Source organism: Momordica charantia (assembly GCF_013281855.1).
Source record: "Momordica charantia cultivar OHB3-1 chromosome 1 unlocalized genomic scaffold, Mcharantia_2.0 BLBB01000001.1, whole genome shotgun sequence".
Classification (NCBI taxonomy): Eukaryota; Viridiplantae; Streptophyta; class Magnoliopsida; order Cucurbitales; family Cucurbitaceae; genus Momordica; species Momordica charantia.
Genome location: NW_028275157.1, coordinates 6974250 through 6989520, shown reverse-complemented (window position 1 = coordinate 6989520; position 15271 = coordinate 6974250). Strand labels below are relative to the sequence as shown.

The 15271-nt window shown below is 45.7% G+C and overlaps 1 protein-coding gene across 1 annotated transcript; it reads left to right on the top strand.

The window, feature by feature from the left end:
• The first annotated feature begins 7662 nt into the window (after positions 1–7662).
• Positions 7663–8563, top strand: LOC148213197 (uncharacterized). The gene is made up of 2 exons (XM_088123542.1): positions 7663–7930; positions 8009–8563. Exons 1-2 carry the CDS (start codon positions 7663–7665, stop codon positions 8257–8259), a joined length of 519 nt encoding a protein of 172 aa, XP_087979668.1. The 3' UTR covers positions 8260–8563.
• The last annotated feature ends 6708 nt before the right edge of the window (positions 8564–15271 follow it).

Sequence of the window (15271 nt, the reverse complement as noted above, 5' to 3'; positions counted from 1 at the left end):
AAGAACAAACGAGAAGCCTCTTTATTGAATGAAAAGCAGAGCCAAGGCTTAAAGACCTTGCAGCTTTTCTCTAACACTTACAAAAGAAGAGAAGAAAGACAGAGAAAGGCCTCATGAAAGGTGATCGCCTAAGAGCCTGCTTGAGGAGCGCCCTCTTGAGTGGTGCCGACCTAATCCTCTTCGAGGTCGGAGTAGTCAGAGTCCAGATCTCTGACGTACTTATCCACCAACGCTTGGGGGCCAGGGGTGCCGCTAGGCCCAGACGCCCACTGCTCAGCATACCTCTTCTTCAGACCGCTGAGATCGATTTGAAGGTCAGGCATGTCGGAAGCAATGCCCTTCATGAGAAACTTGAAGCCCGCGTCAGAGAAGTCTTTGGAAAATCCATCGAAGTCAGGATGTTGCCTAAACGATTCCTCCAATAGGACTCCATTGTTGAGACGCTCCTTCGCCGTCTCCAGCTCGGCAGTCGCATGCTTCAGCTCCTCATCCTTCGCTTCAAGCGCCTGGAGCATGTCGTCCTTCTCCTTGAGGAGTTGGAACTTCTCCTTCTCCAAGCCCCTGGTGAGATATCATGGGCAGCTCGGAGCTGGACCTTGCGTCTGTCCTCTTCCTTCTTCAGCAGCTCGGCCTTGGTCTCCACCTCGGCCTTCAAAATTTCCACCTCAGAGTGAGCCTTCAGCAGCTCATCCTTCATGGTGGAAGAGGCAGCCTCCAAGGCAGCAGAAAACTCCTCTTTCTCCCTCGCTGCCAGAGCTTCCCTCTCATCCAGCTCGGCCTTCACGGCCAGAGCCGATTGAATGGAAGCAACAAACGCCTGAGAAAAAACACCAAGAAGAAAATTAGACCGAGCTACCTGTTAGGTAAATTGAGCAAAAATGAAGACACCAATCTTACTTCAGCGGCGTAGTCGATGGTCCTCTACAGAACGGACCCCGGGTCACTTACAAATTTGGACGCCCTTCTGAGGCAGCAGTCCAAACTTGCAGCCGAGATGCGGGACACCTGGTCCCTCACCCCGGAGCTTGACGGTTCGACTCTGAACCGTGCTGTCACGTCGGACGTCCCGCCCATCCTGGCTTCAGGATCGTCCACCCGATCTGCGAAGCTCGCAGGCAGGGCCCCACGAGCTCCGATCTCCAAGGGGGAGGTGATCTTCTTCTTCTTCCTCCTCCGCTTCAGAGGGGCCTCCCCCCTCACCTCCTCGCCCAAGGACGAGACGTCCACCGCCTCGGTCTGACCCCTTGGGCGCTTCTCCCGCGAAGGACCCCCAGAAGACTCCAGCTCGATCACTGGGGTTGGATCTTCTGAGGCTGGCCCTGCCACAGCAGGAGTTGCGGGTTCCGAACTCTGGGCGGCCTCGAAAGCATGGGCTCGGCCCTTGGACTTGCGTTTCACGTTGCTCTCAAATCCGCAAACCATGGCTGCGAAACAAGGAACAGGAGTCAGCACAAAGTTGGAGGAAAAAGGGGGGGAGCAAGCTCGACATACCTAGTTCGGAGTTCGACCTTGAAGATTCGATGGGACGAACTGCAGGGTTGTAATCTAGCAGCCCAGACTCAAGCAGCAGCTTGTCGGTCACCAGGGTTCCGACCTTCCTGCCCCTGGGAAAGTGCTCCTTGTAATATTTCAATGTGTCGAAGGAGGCTTGAGTAAGCTCGGGGACTGGTCGGATTGATACTGCACAAGACAAAATCAGAGTTAGACCTGAATGACAGGAAAGAAAATCACAAAAAGTAAGAACTACTCCGTACCTAGGTTCCCAAACCTAGTGGGATCGTCAAAGAAGGAACGACCCGACTCGTCCTTTGCAAGCCATTCCCCGGAAGCGTAGAACCACTTCCTCACCCATCCTTTGATGGAGGTCGGCCCCTTAACTATACCGCCTGCGCCTTTCCTTGCCCACATATAGAACCGACCAGGCTTCTTAGCTATCCTTTTCGCTTCGAAGCACGCAAGGAGTTGGTCTACGTCCAACAGCTCGACCTCTTCACTATCCCGAGCTCGTAGCCAAAAAAGGATGGCCAAAGCGAAAATGACACCCCACCCATTGGGGGCCACTTGAGCCGGAGCCAACCCAGTTCGGAAGAGAAATTCTTGGACAAAAGGGTGAAGGGGAAGCCTGAGGCCGTACTCAAACATTTTGAAGTAGAGAGTGACCCATCCCTCTGGAGGATTGTCAGCTCTCTCCCCCTCCTCCGGAATCCTAAGGAGGATGTTCTTAGGGATAGCGAACCCCCTACGAAGGGATCCGAGGTAGTGCTCAGGTATCCTAGAAGGGTATTCCAAACCCTGACCCGAGGTGGAGGCATCACTATCCTCCCCGCCATCGGAGAACCTAAAGTTTTCTATCTCCTCGAGCTCAGACTCTAACCTACGAGCTAAATCCTCATCGGACCCTAAGTCGCTGCTAAAAGAGGACGACATGGCAACTACGTTCGAAAGAGAAAGTGAGGGAAGAGACCGACCTACCAAGGGTTCGAGTTGCCTTCAGATCGAACTCCAAGAATTCAGAAAACGTAAGGTATGACCTGAAGGATTGGGGGTATTTATAGCTCGTCGGAAAAATTTTCCCACCGTACATGTGTAATCAACGAGCGGCTAGGATCCTCCCGAAGATCCGAAGCGTCGGAATATTTGAATATTCCGACGATAAATCCACCGCAACGGTTATATTTTCCCACGAATAGAAAGTCACCACGCGTCCAAAGCAAATCGAATGAACTTCTCTGCCAGGTCGAGATCGGACCAGACAGAGAGGGGGCCAATGTTTGGGGAAGAGAATACCCTGGACACGTAGAGGACCCCTATTGGTGCTCCAAGATGACTCATGAGTCATGCCTAGCTCGGACCGCCGAGATCACCACCACTAGCGTTGACAGATGCTAAGTATGAGGGCCGAGATGAACCTGGCCGAGGTCCGGTCTACCGAGAAGCTCGGTGGGGGCTGAGGTGAGCTACTGTCAGCGGCGTGATTATCGGGTGTAACCGTCGGTCCCGAGATTACCGGGTGTAACCGTCGGGAGATTAGCGGGACTACCTCCCATAAGTAGAGGACCTCACTCCACGATCAGGTACGATGATTTTCTGACCTCGAACTGAACTGGGAATCCGACCTATACTGACTTGATCGTCAGAGTGCTCACCTTTTTGTGCAGGTCCGCCCAAGTATTCAGATCGGTCCGGAGGCCGAGTTCGAGCTGCAATCTGAAATACACTGTTGTGCATATCCTTGCATAAACAGAGCATAAACAGGATTTTTTTTTTAACATGACTAACAAAAAAAATGCATCAATTTGCACACATATAAATGGGAAAGGATCAATCTCGAACATAGCTCAAGTAGATAAGATATATTTTACAATTTTAATAGGTAGATGAGTACTCCCTCGTTTAAAAAATTGTTGAACTAAAAAAATGGTAAAGAGCTGTTGTCAATTTTTTAAAAATATTTTTTGAATTATTGTGTAATAAAATCAGGAAGTTCATTAGATAACAAAATTTAATGAATATTTGAAAAAATGTTTAACTTTTAGTTTTACGAAAATGTGAACATTATTATCACTCAAAAAAAAAAAGGAAAAAAAAGGGACGTTATTATTATGTATGTGATAGAAAGATAGATTTAAATTGAGGGAATTATAAAAGTAGCACAAAAAAAGAATATATATTATTATATGAGAGGGGTGCAAATATGACAAAAATATTGAGTAAAATTAACAAAATAGCAACTATATTTAGTGAGGTCTAATTAAAATGACAACTTTACCTAAATGATATACACCTGTAATATATTTATAATATATCTATAATATATTTTTAATACATCTAACTACTGATATATATATATATATATGTGATATACATTTAATATACTACTGATGCGAGTGTATGTACAATATTTGTGATATAAATCTAATATACTAGATATGAGTGTCTGATATACTATTGATACGAGTATCTGATATACTAATAATATAAGTGAAAATCTTTTGCTATATTTAATATTTGTAAAAATAGGTGACATATATATAGCATTAAGTTTAAAATTTTATAAAATCTTACATACATTGCAAACTTATACAATCACATGAGTGACATTAAAAAAGAAAAAGTGATATATTTAGAAATATGTATTTATTTCATGCTATTTCTTAATTATTATTATTATTATTATTATTATTTTCTTGATTCGGGTCTAGATTTTAAATTGTACTATTTTGTAAATATCTCAGAAAAAGAAAAAAAAAATTTGTGATCTTGTTGGTCAAAACCTCAACAACATCTTTGATGGCAAAAACTTAAATTATGTTTATCCTTAACGTCAATGAATTAAATATAAAAATATTACAAAAATAATTAATAAAAACAAATCTTTATAATTAAATGATTGATAAAAGAAGCTCCAACAAGCTTTAAGTTGGGATGTCAGAAAATAAAAAAAAGCTTTAAGTTGGGAAGGGAAAATTCTATCCATACCAGGAAAAGTAACAGTTCCTTTTTATGATTTGATATAATTTACTTTTTAGTAGTAGGTTCATATTTATCTTATTTTATTTTTTAAATCTCGTCTCCAAAATTCGGATAAAAAGCTCGTTTTGGTCTTGTCATTAATAATTTAGCAAAAATTTAACATAGATATTTTGTTATTTCGTTTTTGTTAAAGATGAAAAACGAAAATTTTTATTAAATTGAAAATTGATTTGACAAATGAAATAATCAACGATCCCAAATTGAAGCATAGTTAATGGTAAGGATCAAAATTTTTTTCTTTTTTCTTTTCATAAAAATTTTAGGACAAAAACAAATCATTTGAAAGTTTAGAAAAAAAATAATTAAAGAGTGGTAATTCACATCGCCATACTGACATATACATATATATATTTTGAAATAGTCATATTTGCAAATATAGCAACAAAATTATGATTTTACAAATAAGATAATCTTTTAAAATATTATGCATGTCTAAATAGAGACTTTATCTAATTATCTTTTGATCCTTCTAATATCAATAATTTACGTCTGTCAGCCTACCAGTGATAGACATTTATCGATAAATACTTCTATAACTAATAATAGACTAATAGACATTTTAAAGCTATTTTAATCTTTTCCTTTAGTAGGTTTATATATATATATATTTGAAAATCTAAAATGTTTTTGTTATATCACAATTAATTGTGTTTGTTTTGCCATATATACAAGTAGTCTAATAAAATGAGTAAGAACGTTTAAGAATTAAAATAAGATTCAAACCGTAAACATATTAATGATGGAATCTATTCATTTATTAAATACAATAAAAAATAGACTACATAAAAAAAAAGTAACTAAAAGAAAAAGTAGCATCTAAAGAAGCAAGTTGTGTGGTTTAAGCTTATTTTCACGAGGGAATGAAAAAGATATTTGATAAGAGGCATAAAATAATCCCATCATTAATTAAAATAATATTTTTATTGTTCAAAAAGACATCTTAGGTTTTAGTTTAAAAAATGTTATTTAAAAAGATAAAAAATAGTTTTTTTGTTTTTTTTTTTAAAACAAATGCCTTCTAGTTTACGTGTATGCCTTTTCCTCCATCCCTTAAATCAAAAAGAAGAATCTATGCCATTCTTTTTTATTTAATTAATAAAAAAATTTCACTCTGATTTTTTTTTTCTTTTTTGAAAAAATTTGACTATGCAGTTTTTTATTTTTTTGCCAATTGGCCGAATTTCCTAATATTAATATTATCGTGACTTTCATTCAGTGGATGGCCGGAATCCTGTCCCCACCGTTTGTCTGCCAAATTTGTTTGAGATATTCAAAATAGTTATTAGGCTAAATTATTTATACAATTTGGTTTCAATTTTGCCTTTGCTAAGCATTTGTTAGCAGGATTGAAGTCAAATTTCTAGCCTAGGGGCAAAATTTGGAAGTAAATAAATTATTCGAAATGCCCTTTTCCTATGCAGTTGATTTCAATTCTAGTTGAAGCAGCTTTTATTAGTGCACTACGTGGGAACTCATGATTGACGATCTTCTGATCAAAGGTAACTATGTTTACATTAACTTAACAACTTTTAAATTTAACCTCCCAATCTTTTAAATTTCATTTAGATGTTTGAAGGGAGACTGCTAATGGCAAACAAAGCTGTTTATGCAGGAATCTGCACAACGGTTCTTCACGAATCGAGCTCGAACCCGGTCTCCGGTTCCGACCTGAACACTAGAGTGGACCTGCACAAAAGGGTAAGCACTCTGACGCTCAAGTCAGTATAGATCGGATTCCTTATTTAGTTCGAGGTGAGATTCCATACCTGAGCGTGAAATGAACTCCTCTATTTATAGGTAATGGGCCCGACAGCACACACGACCGGCGGTTACATGTCTTTTCTCATATCGGACCTGTCGGGTTCCGAGCAGATCGGACCATGGTCAGGTCGAGCTTTGGTGCCCACACTTCATCTGTTAAGGGGCAAACTCGGTTCACCTTGGCGGAGCCGAGGTGGACCTAAGCAATCCTTTTTATCTAATTTTTTCCAACGCGAATAATGGTCCTCCAAGTGTCCCGGGTAAGTTTACCCCCAAACATCGGCCCCCTCTCTGTTAGGTTCGATCTCGACCTGACAGAGAAGTTCATTCGAATCTATTTTGGACACGTGGTGACTTTCTATTTGTGGAGGGAATATGACCGTTGCGGAATACGTTTCGACCTGCCAGGTTGTCGGAGTACTCAAGCGTTTCGCCGTTGCGTATCCCGAAGAGATCTCAGCCGCTCGTTGATTACACGTGTACGGCGCAGAGGTTTTTTCGATCAGCTATAAATAGTCTCGAAACTTCAGGTCAAATCTTACGTTTCCTGAATTTCTGGAGTTCGATCTGAAACCAGCTCGAACCCTTTCTCTAGGTCAGTCATTTCTTCTTGCTCTTACTCTTCTTTCAAACATGGTAGTTTTCTTGTCTTCCCCCTCCAGTAGCGATAGCTTGGGTAGTTTAGGTCGGACGGTTAGTAGTTCGCCCCCCAAACCAAGTGACTATGGGGAGGTCTTAGCTCGTAGGTTAGAGTCCGAGCTTGAAGAAATAGAGAACTTTAGGTTCTCAGATCACGGAGAGGACAGTGATACCTCCACCTCGGGCCAGGGTCTGGAGTACCCTTCTAGGATGCCCGAGCATTATCTTGGACCCCTTCGTAGGGGGTTTAACATTCCGAATGACATCCTCCTTAGGATTCCGGAGGAAGGGGAAAGAGCTGACAATCCCCCAGAGGGATGGGTCACTCTTTATCTCAAGATGTTTGAGTATGGCCTCAGGGTTCCCCTTCATCCTTTCGCCCAGGAGTTCTTAAACCGAACTGGACTGGCTCCTGCTCAAGTGGCCTCCAACGGGTGGGGTGTCATTTTTGCTTTAGCCATCCTCTTCTGGTTACGAGCTTGGGATGAGGACGAGGCCGAGCTACTAAGTGTTGATCAGCTCCTTGGATGTTTTGAGGCCAAGAGAATAGCCAAAAAACCTGGTCGGTACTATATGTGCGCAAGGAAGGGCGCGAGTGGTATAGTCAAGGGGCCGACCTCCATCAAAGGATGGGTAGGCAAGTGGTTCTTTGCCTCTGGAGAATGGTTGGCAAAGGACGAATTAGGTCGTCCCTTCTTTGACGTGTCTGCTAGGTTTGGGAACCTAGGTATGAAGTTTTTCTCATTTTCTTTTTCTTTTCATTTCTTGGTATTCACATCTAACTCGAACTTTTGTTTATTTTGTGCAGTGTCGATCAAGCCGATTCCCGAGCTCGATCAAGCCACTTTCGACACACTCAAGTTCTACAAGGAGAACTTCCCCAAGGGCAGGAAGATCAGAACCTTAGTCACTGACAAGCTTCTCTTGGAGTCGGGGCTTCTTGACTACAACCCTCTAGTTCGGCCAATTGAAGCTTCGAGACCAAACTTCGAGCTCGGTAAGTCGTGCTCGATCTCAATCTCAATTTTAACTTCAAGTTTTTTACTTCTAACAATTCTTCTTATTCGTACTGCAGCAATGGTGTGTGGATTCACGAGCAGCATGAAACGCAAGTCTAAGGGCCGTGCTCACGCCCTTAAGACAATTCAGAGCTCTGAACCATCTACACCTGCCGTGGATCAGAATGCAACTCAGGACCAGGTTGGTCCATCTTCTGCAGCTCCAACTCCGGTGATTGAGTTGGATTCTACTGGGGAGCGCTCCAGGGAGAAGCGCTCGAGGAGCGAGTCTGAGGCCTTGGATGTGTCACCTCTTCGTGGGGGTTAAAGAGGGCTCTCCCCTGAAGAGGAGGAAGAAGAAGAAGAAGACCACCTCCTCCTCGGAGGTTGGACCTCGTGGCCCCCTGCCTTCAAGCCACGCCGACCTCGTAGACGACCCTGAAGCTCGGATGGGGGGCACATCTGACGTGAAGATGCGGTTCATAATGGAACCGTTGAGCTTCGGGGTGAAAGACCAGGTGTCACGCATCTCGGCTGCCTGCTTGGATCGCTGCCTTAGGAGAGCCTCCAAGTTTGTGAGCGACCCAGGGTCCGTGCTGCAGCGGACTATCGACCACGCCGTCGAGGTAAGACCTACTCTTTTAGCACTTATTTTGTCGTCTTATAGCTTCATTTGGTCTGACACGTGCCCTTCTATGTCTTAAAGGCGTTCACCGCCTCCATCCATTCAGCAGTCATGATCTAGGCCGAGCTGGATGGAAGGGAGGCCTTGGCAGCGAAGGAGAGGAAGAATTCCTCTGCCGCCTTGGAGGCTGCCACCACGCTAAAGGGCGAGTTGCTAAAGGCTCGGAGCGAGGTGGACATACTGAGGGCTGAGGTTGAAGCCAAAGCTGAGCTGCTGAAGAAGGAGGATGAAAGGCAGAAGGCCCACCTCCGGGCTGCTCACGCTATCACTAAGGGGCTGGAGAAGGAGAAGTTCCAACTCCTTAAAGAGAAGGACGACCTGCTCCAGGCTTTCGAAGGGAAAGACGCTACAATTGGGCGTCTTACTGCCGAGTTGAAGGCGGAGAAGGAGCGCCTTTCTGATGGAACTCTTCTTGAAGCAGCCTTCAGGCAACACCCAGATTTTGATGGGTTTGCCAAGGACTTCAGCGACGCAGGCTTCAAATTCTTGATGAAGGGGATTGCTGCTGACATGCCACACCTCCAGGTCGACCTCGGCGGTCTGAAGAAGAGGTATGTTGAGAAATGGGCTTCTGGGCCTAATGACACCCCAGGTCCTGCATCCCTGGTGGACAAATACGTCAGAGATCTGGACTCTGACTACTCCGACCTGGAGGAAGACGAGGTCCCAAGTCAGGAACCTACTGAGGTCGGCACCACCCAAGAAGGAGTCCCTTCCCAGCAGAACGAATCTCAGGAGGTCAACCTTCTAGGCTCTCAAGGCGAGCTATCTTCTCACCTCGGGAGCGGCTGAGTCTCATTAGTTTAGTTTTTAGTTTTTTTTTTTGTAAGCCTTTGGGCTGGGCTACAAGGTATATAAGTCTTGGCTCTCCCCTTTTGATTAATGAAATTTCCAATTCTCCATTTCCATTTGTTCTTCTGCTACTTCTTCTTTTTAGGCTTTTAACCTTGCTCTTGCAAGTTGGAACTTACAAATGAATAAATTTCACCTCGCACCTCTAACTTAACTTTGGGCTTAAGCTTTAAGATAACTCTTTTCACATTGTACCTCTTACCTAAGGTTTGAATTTGAGAGTTTCTTGTCAATCTTTAACACTTCTCCTCGAACTCGGAAGTCCGAAAGAACATGAAGCAATTGGAACTTTTCTACATCACACCTTTAACTTTTACGTTCAAAGGGTTGATTTTTGTGTCCATTGTTAATATTCACATCGCACCTCGAACCCGTAGGTTTAGAGGATTGAATTTCTTGAACCTTCAACATCGCACCTTTAACTTAAGCGTTCAAAAGATTGAATTTTGGTTTGTAATTGATTTTGACATCGCACCTCGAACCCGTGGGTTTTGAGGATCGAATTTGATCAATTTTAAGTCTTATGGGAGTCCGTGGCCCCCATTTAATTTCTAATCGAACTCGGAGTTGTGAAATTAAATAACTCGATTTATTGAAAGTTCCGCCCCTTGAAAATTTTGACAAGCCCATTTTGGGATGATTTTGATATTTCAGGGGTAATAGCGCTTCAAGTGCTCCGCGTTCCATGGATGCGCAAGAACTCTTCCTTCCAGGTCGGCCAGCATATAAGTTCCAGGTCGGACTATGCCTTTGACTTCGAATGGTCCTTCCCAACTTGGGTCAAGGGTGCCAACATGACTCTGAATTTTTCTCAAGACCAAATGTCCAACTTGGAAGCTTCGAGGTCAAACTCGGGTATTGTAATGTCTGGCCATTCTGTTCTGATACTCTGCTAAGCGCAGTTGAGCCATTTCCCTTTTCCCTTCCAAAAAGTCCAGGATAAGGAGTAGCTCTTCCTCGTTCCTCGCTGGCTCATACTGTTCTACTCTGTCTGTTGGTACGCCGATCTCTACTGGTACCATGGCTTCGGAGCCAAAGGCTAGTGAGAACGGAGTTTCGCCAGTTGACTATCTTGGGGTGTTCGATATGACCACAAAACTTCAGGTAGCTCCTCGGCCCACCTTCCCTTCTTGAAGTCCAACCTTAGCTTGAGTCCTCGCTTTATAATCTTGTTTACTGCTTCAACCTGCCCATTTGCTTTTGGATGTGCAGGGGACGAGCTGAGGTGGCTTATACCAAATTTTCTGCAAAAGTCCTTGAACTTTGCATTGTCAAATTGTTTTCCGTTGTCTGCCACGATAGCATTTGGTATGCCGAAACGGCACACAATGTTTGTCCATATGAACGAAGTGACTCTGGACTCTGTGATGTGGGATAGTGCCTCGGCTTCAGCCTACTTAGTGAAGTAGTCCACGGCGACAATGGCGAACTTTGTTTGTCCTTTGCCCAGAGGAAAAGGACCTATGATGTCCACCCCCCATTGCGCAAATGGCCATGGGGCCGAGATGGGGGTGAGCAGTTCGAGAGGTTGATGGATAATGTTTGCGAAACGCTGGCAGTTGTCACAAGCTTTCACAAACTGCCTCGCATCCTGCTTGACACTGGGCCAATAGTACCCTTGTCGAACCACCTTGGCCGACAACGACCTGGCGCCAGAGTGGTTTCCACACACCCCTTCATGAACTTCCCTAAGAATGTAAAGGCCTTCTTCGGGAGTCACACACTTGAGGAGAGGCAGGGAGAAGCCACGTCGGTATAACATTCCTTCCGGAGTGTGAACCGAGCTGCTCTCCGCGCCATCTTCTTTTGCTCCTTCGGATCTTGCGGTGGGTTTCCTTTGATGAAATCCACGATTGGGTCCATCCAAGTGAGTGATGGAGTATCAACCTCCATTACATCTTGCTCCAAGATTGAAGGAGTGTCTAGGATTTCGACCGGGACCGACCTAGCCAGGTCGGTCTCGTATGTTGATGCCAATTTGGCTAAGGCATCTGCATTAGAGTTCTCAGATCTTGGAACTTGAGTCACCTCGTAAGTCCCAAACTGGGCGAGGTGCGATCTGACCTTGCTCAGATATTTTTCCATCCGGGGGTCCTTCGCTTAGTACTCCTCCTTGATCTGATTAACAATTAGCTGAGAGTCACTAAAGACCTTTATGTGACTGGCCCCCAGTCCTTTGGCAACGCGCAGGCCCGCTAGGAGTGCTTCGTACTCGGCCTCATTATTTGAGGTCCGAAAGTTGAACCGCAGAGCATATTCGAATCGTTCACCTCCTGGTGCGAGCAAGAGGATTCCTGCCCCGCACCCCCTCTCGTTAGAAGACCCATCAACGAAGATCGTCCACGGGAGGTCGGATTTGACCAACTGAGGTGGTGGAGTGAGCTCTGCGATAAAATCGGCCACTGCTTGTCCTTTCATCGCAGTTTTGGGCTCGAACTGGATGTCGTACTCGCTCAATTCCAATGCCCACTTCATCAGACGCCCTGATGTTTCAGGCTTAAGGAAGATATTCTTCAGGGGCAAGTTTGTAAGTACTACGACCGTGTGCGCTTGGAAGTACGGCCTAAGTCTTCGGGCCGAGGTGACTAAAGCGAGGGCCAGCTTCTCCATTTGGGGATATCTGGTCTCGGCCTCGGTCATGGCCTTACTGGTGTAATAAACGGGGCTCTGGCTTGCGCCCTCCTGCTTTACCAGTGCCGAGCTGACGGCGCTACCAGATACCGCCAGGTACAAATGGAGTTTTTCCCCTGGTAATGGCTTCGCGAGTAGAGGTGCCGAGCAGAGATAGTCTTTTAACTGCCCCAGCGCTTGCTCACACTCTTCCGTCCACTCGAACGGTCCCTACTTTCTAAGAACTTTGAAGAACGGAAGACACTTGTCCGTCGATCTTGACACGAACCTATTCAAGGCTGCAATCCTGCCATTGAGGCACTGAAGCTGCTTTAGAGTCTTGGGTGCCTCCATCTCGAGTACGACCTTTATCTTCTCTGGGTTAGCCTCAATCCCACGGTTATTTACCATAAAACCAAGGAATTTTCCCCAGGAGACTCCGAAGGCGCACTTGGTCGGATTGAGCTTCATTTGGTACTTGCGTAGCACTCCAAAGGCTTCGGTCAGATCGGAAAGATGCGACTTTGACTGCTTGCTCTTGACAAGCATGTCGTCCACATACATTTCCATATTCCGACCGATCTGCCTGGCGAACATTTTGTTCACCATCCTTTGGTAGGTCGCACCTGCATTCTTTAGGCCAAAAGGCATCACTTTGTAGCAGTACAGACTTTGGTTTGTTATGAACGCGGCGTGATCTTGGTCTGGCAAATGCATTTTAATTTGGTTGTATCCGGAGTAGGCATCCATGAAGGTGAGTAACTCGTGCCCGGCTGTTGCGTCCACGAGCTGGTCGATCCTTGGAAGGGGGAAGCAATCTTTTGGGCACGCCTTATTTAAATTTGTAAAGTCCACGCACATCCTTCACTTCCCGTTGGATTTTTTAACTAACACAACGTTAGAGAGCCACTCAAGATACATAATTTCTCGTATATATTCAGCTTTTAAGAGTTTGTTTACTTCCTCAACAATTACATCACTCCTCTCTTTATTTACAGGTCTTCTTTTTTGCTTTACAGGTCGGAATGATTGGTCTATATTGAGGCGATGTACCATGATCTTCGGGTCGATACCAGGCATGTCCTCGTGAGACCATGCGAAGACGTCTGAGTTAGACCTGAGGAAGTTGATCAGTTCTTCCCTGTCAGCGGCCCTCAGCTTGGTTCCTATACTTACTTGTTTTTCGGGGCTAAGTAAAGGAACAAGCTCGAGCTCTTCTGTTGGCGGGGAGAACTGCCTTTTGCCTTCCTTTGGCAGGTCGGCGTCTGACTCCTGCAGCTCACCACAATTGGGTTTGTTCTTCCAGGGCGCATACCGCCGACCTTTTAAGCGCGGATGCATAACACTCCCGTGATGTTTTTTGCTCACCTCGGACCGTACCCACCTCATTCGGGGTTGAGTACTTCAAGACTTGATGCAGTGTGGAGGGGACGGCCCGAAATAAGTGGATGATGGGTCTCCCAAAAATGGTGTTATAGGCCGATCTGCCGTCGATCACTACGAACTCGGCCATCTGCGTTACTTGGGTAGCATCTTGCCCGATTGTTACCGGCAGGTCGATGCACCCTTCTGGGGAGACCAATTCTCCAGAGAATCCAACCAAGGGTGTTGGACTTTTCTTCAATTGTGACCTGGTCCATCCCAATGCTAGATATGTTGGGAGGGACAAGATGTTGGCAGATGCACCTCCATCAACCAATACTCTTCGGACCAGGACGTGATCAATGAGAGGGGCAATCACGAGCGCGTCATTGTAAGGCAAGTGGACCCCCTCCAGGTCAGCGTCGCCGAAAGTGATGGAGCAAGTAGGTTTCTGCTCCCTGATGATGCACACCTCGCGCCTGGCCTCGCGAGCTAGCTCTTTCCTCTTGTTTCCAGACTGGCCCCCGCTCGGGCCTCCAAAAAATAGTGTTGATGACCGCAGGTCGGTAATCCCGGCGAGGCGGCGTTCTTGAACGCTTCCTCTCTTCTTTCTCTTCGACCGAGTTAGACCTCGGTTTGCCCACAAATTTTTTGAAGTAGCCATTTTGAATGGGGTCTTCAATCTGGTGTTTTAACTCCCAGAAATTTGTCGTATTATGGCCGTTGTCGCGGTGAAAATGGCAGTACTTATCTTTGTTGCTTCTCTGGGTCTCCTCGAAGCTTCTCAGGTCGTTTGAGGAGCTTTTCCATCCCACTTTCCTCAATGTTCGTGAGTATCTCGGAGATGGGGATGGTGGTTGGAGTATACCGTTCATAAGGTCGGCTCCGGATGGAGCCGCCCTCCGACCTTCAGTACTCTGTTCTGCCACTGGAGGGGGATGGTCCCTTATCTTTGGACTTGACATCGGTCCTCCTCCTCTCCTGGCTAAGTTTCTTCTGATCGATCTGCTTTTCAGGTCGACCAGTCTTGGTTCGGAGGAGCTCCTGCCCATCAATGACTTTCTTCGCTTTTTGCAATACTTCGGCGAAGGTGGCTAGAGCCTCCTCTCCAAGTTTTATGGTTAAGGTCTCATCGGCCAGGCCAGTGAGGAAGTAGCACATGGCCGAATCGTCGGAGCAGTGCACAACCTTCAGTTGCTCCTCCTGGAACCTTGTGACATATTCTCTCAGCGTCTCTCCTTCCTTCTGCCTGATGGTGGCAAGGTGAGTCGATGTCTTCCTGTCATAGTGCCGAGAGGAGAACTGACTGATGAACTCCTTCCTTAGCTGGGAGTAGGTCGATATCGACCTAGCCGGCAGTCTCCGGTACCACAGGCGCGCGCTGCCGGTAAGCGCGATCTGGAAGGCGCGGCATTTTATTGCATCCGTTGCCGCCTGAAAATCCATGAGGCCCTCGAAGACTTCAACATAGTCTTTGGGGTCCTTAGACCCATCATAGGGCTTCATGGTGGGAGTCTTGAACTTCGGAGGGATTGGAGCCTCCATAATATCCGAGGTGAATGGCGATTCTCCCAAGTCGCCATTGTCAAACGGGCTCTCCTTCTTCTCGCACCTGGCTTTGAGTGCCTCGACCTGCTCATCGAACCTGTGTTTCATCAGGTCGAATTCTTCCCTGGTGATCATAGCTTCTGGTGCTAGGGGCTTGTATTTTGATTGAGCCTTTAGGTTTGAGTTGGAGAATTCTCGGGAGTAGGAAGGAGAGTCTTCCGGCTCCCGAGATGCTCTCTTCTTTTTTTTTCAGTGAGATGCTTTCTCAAATCGTTATCCCGCA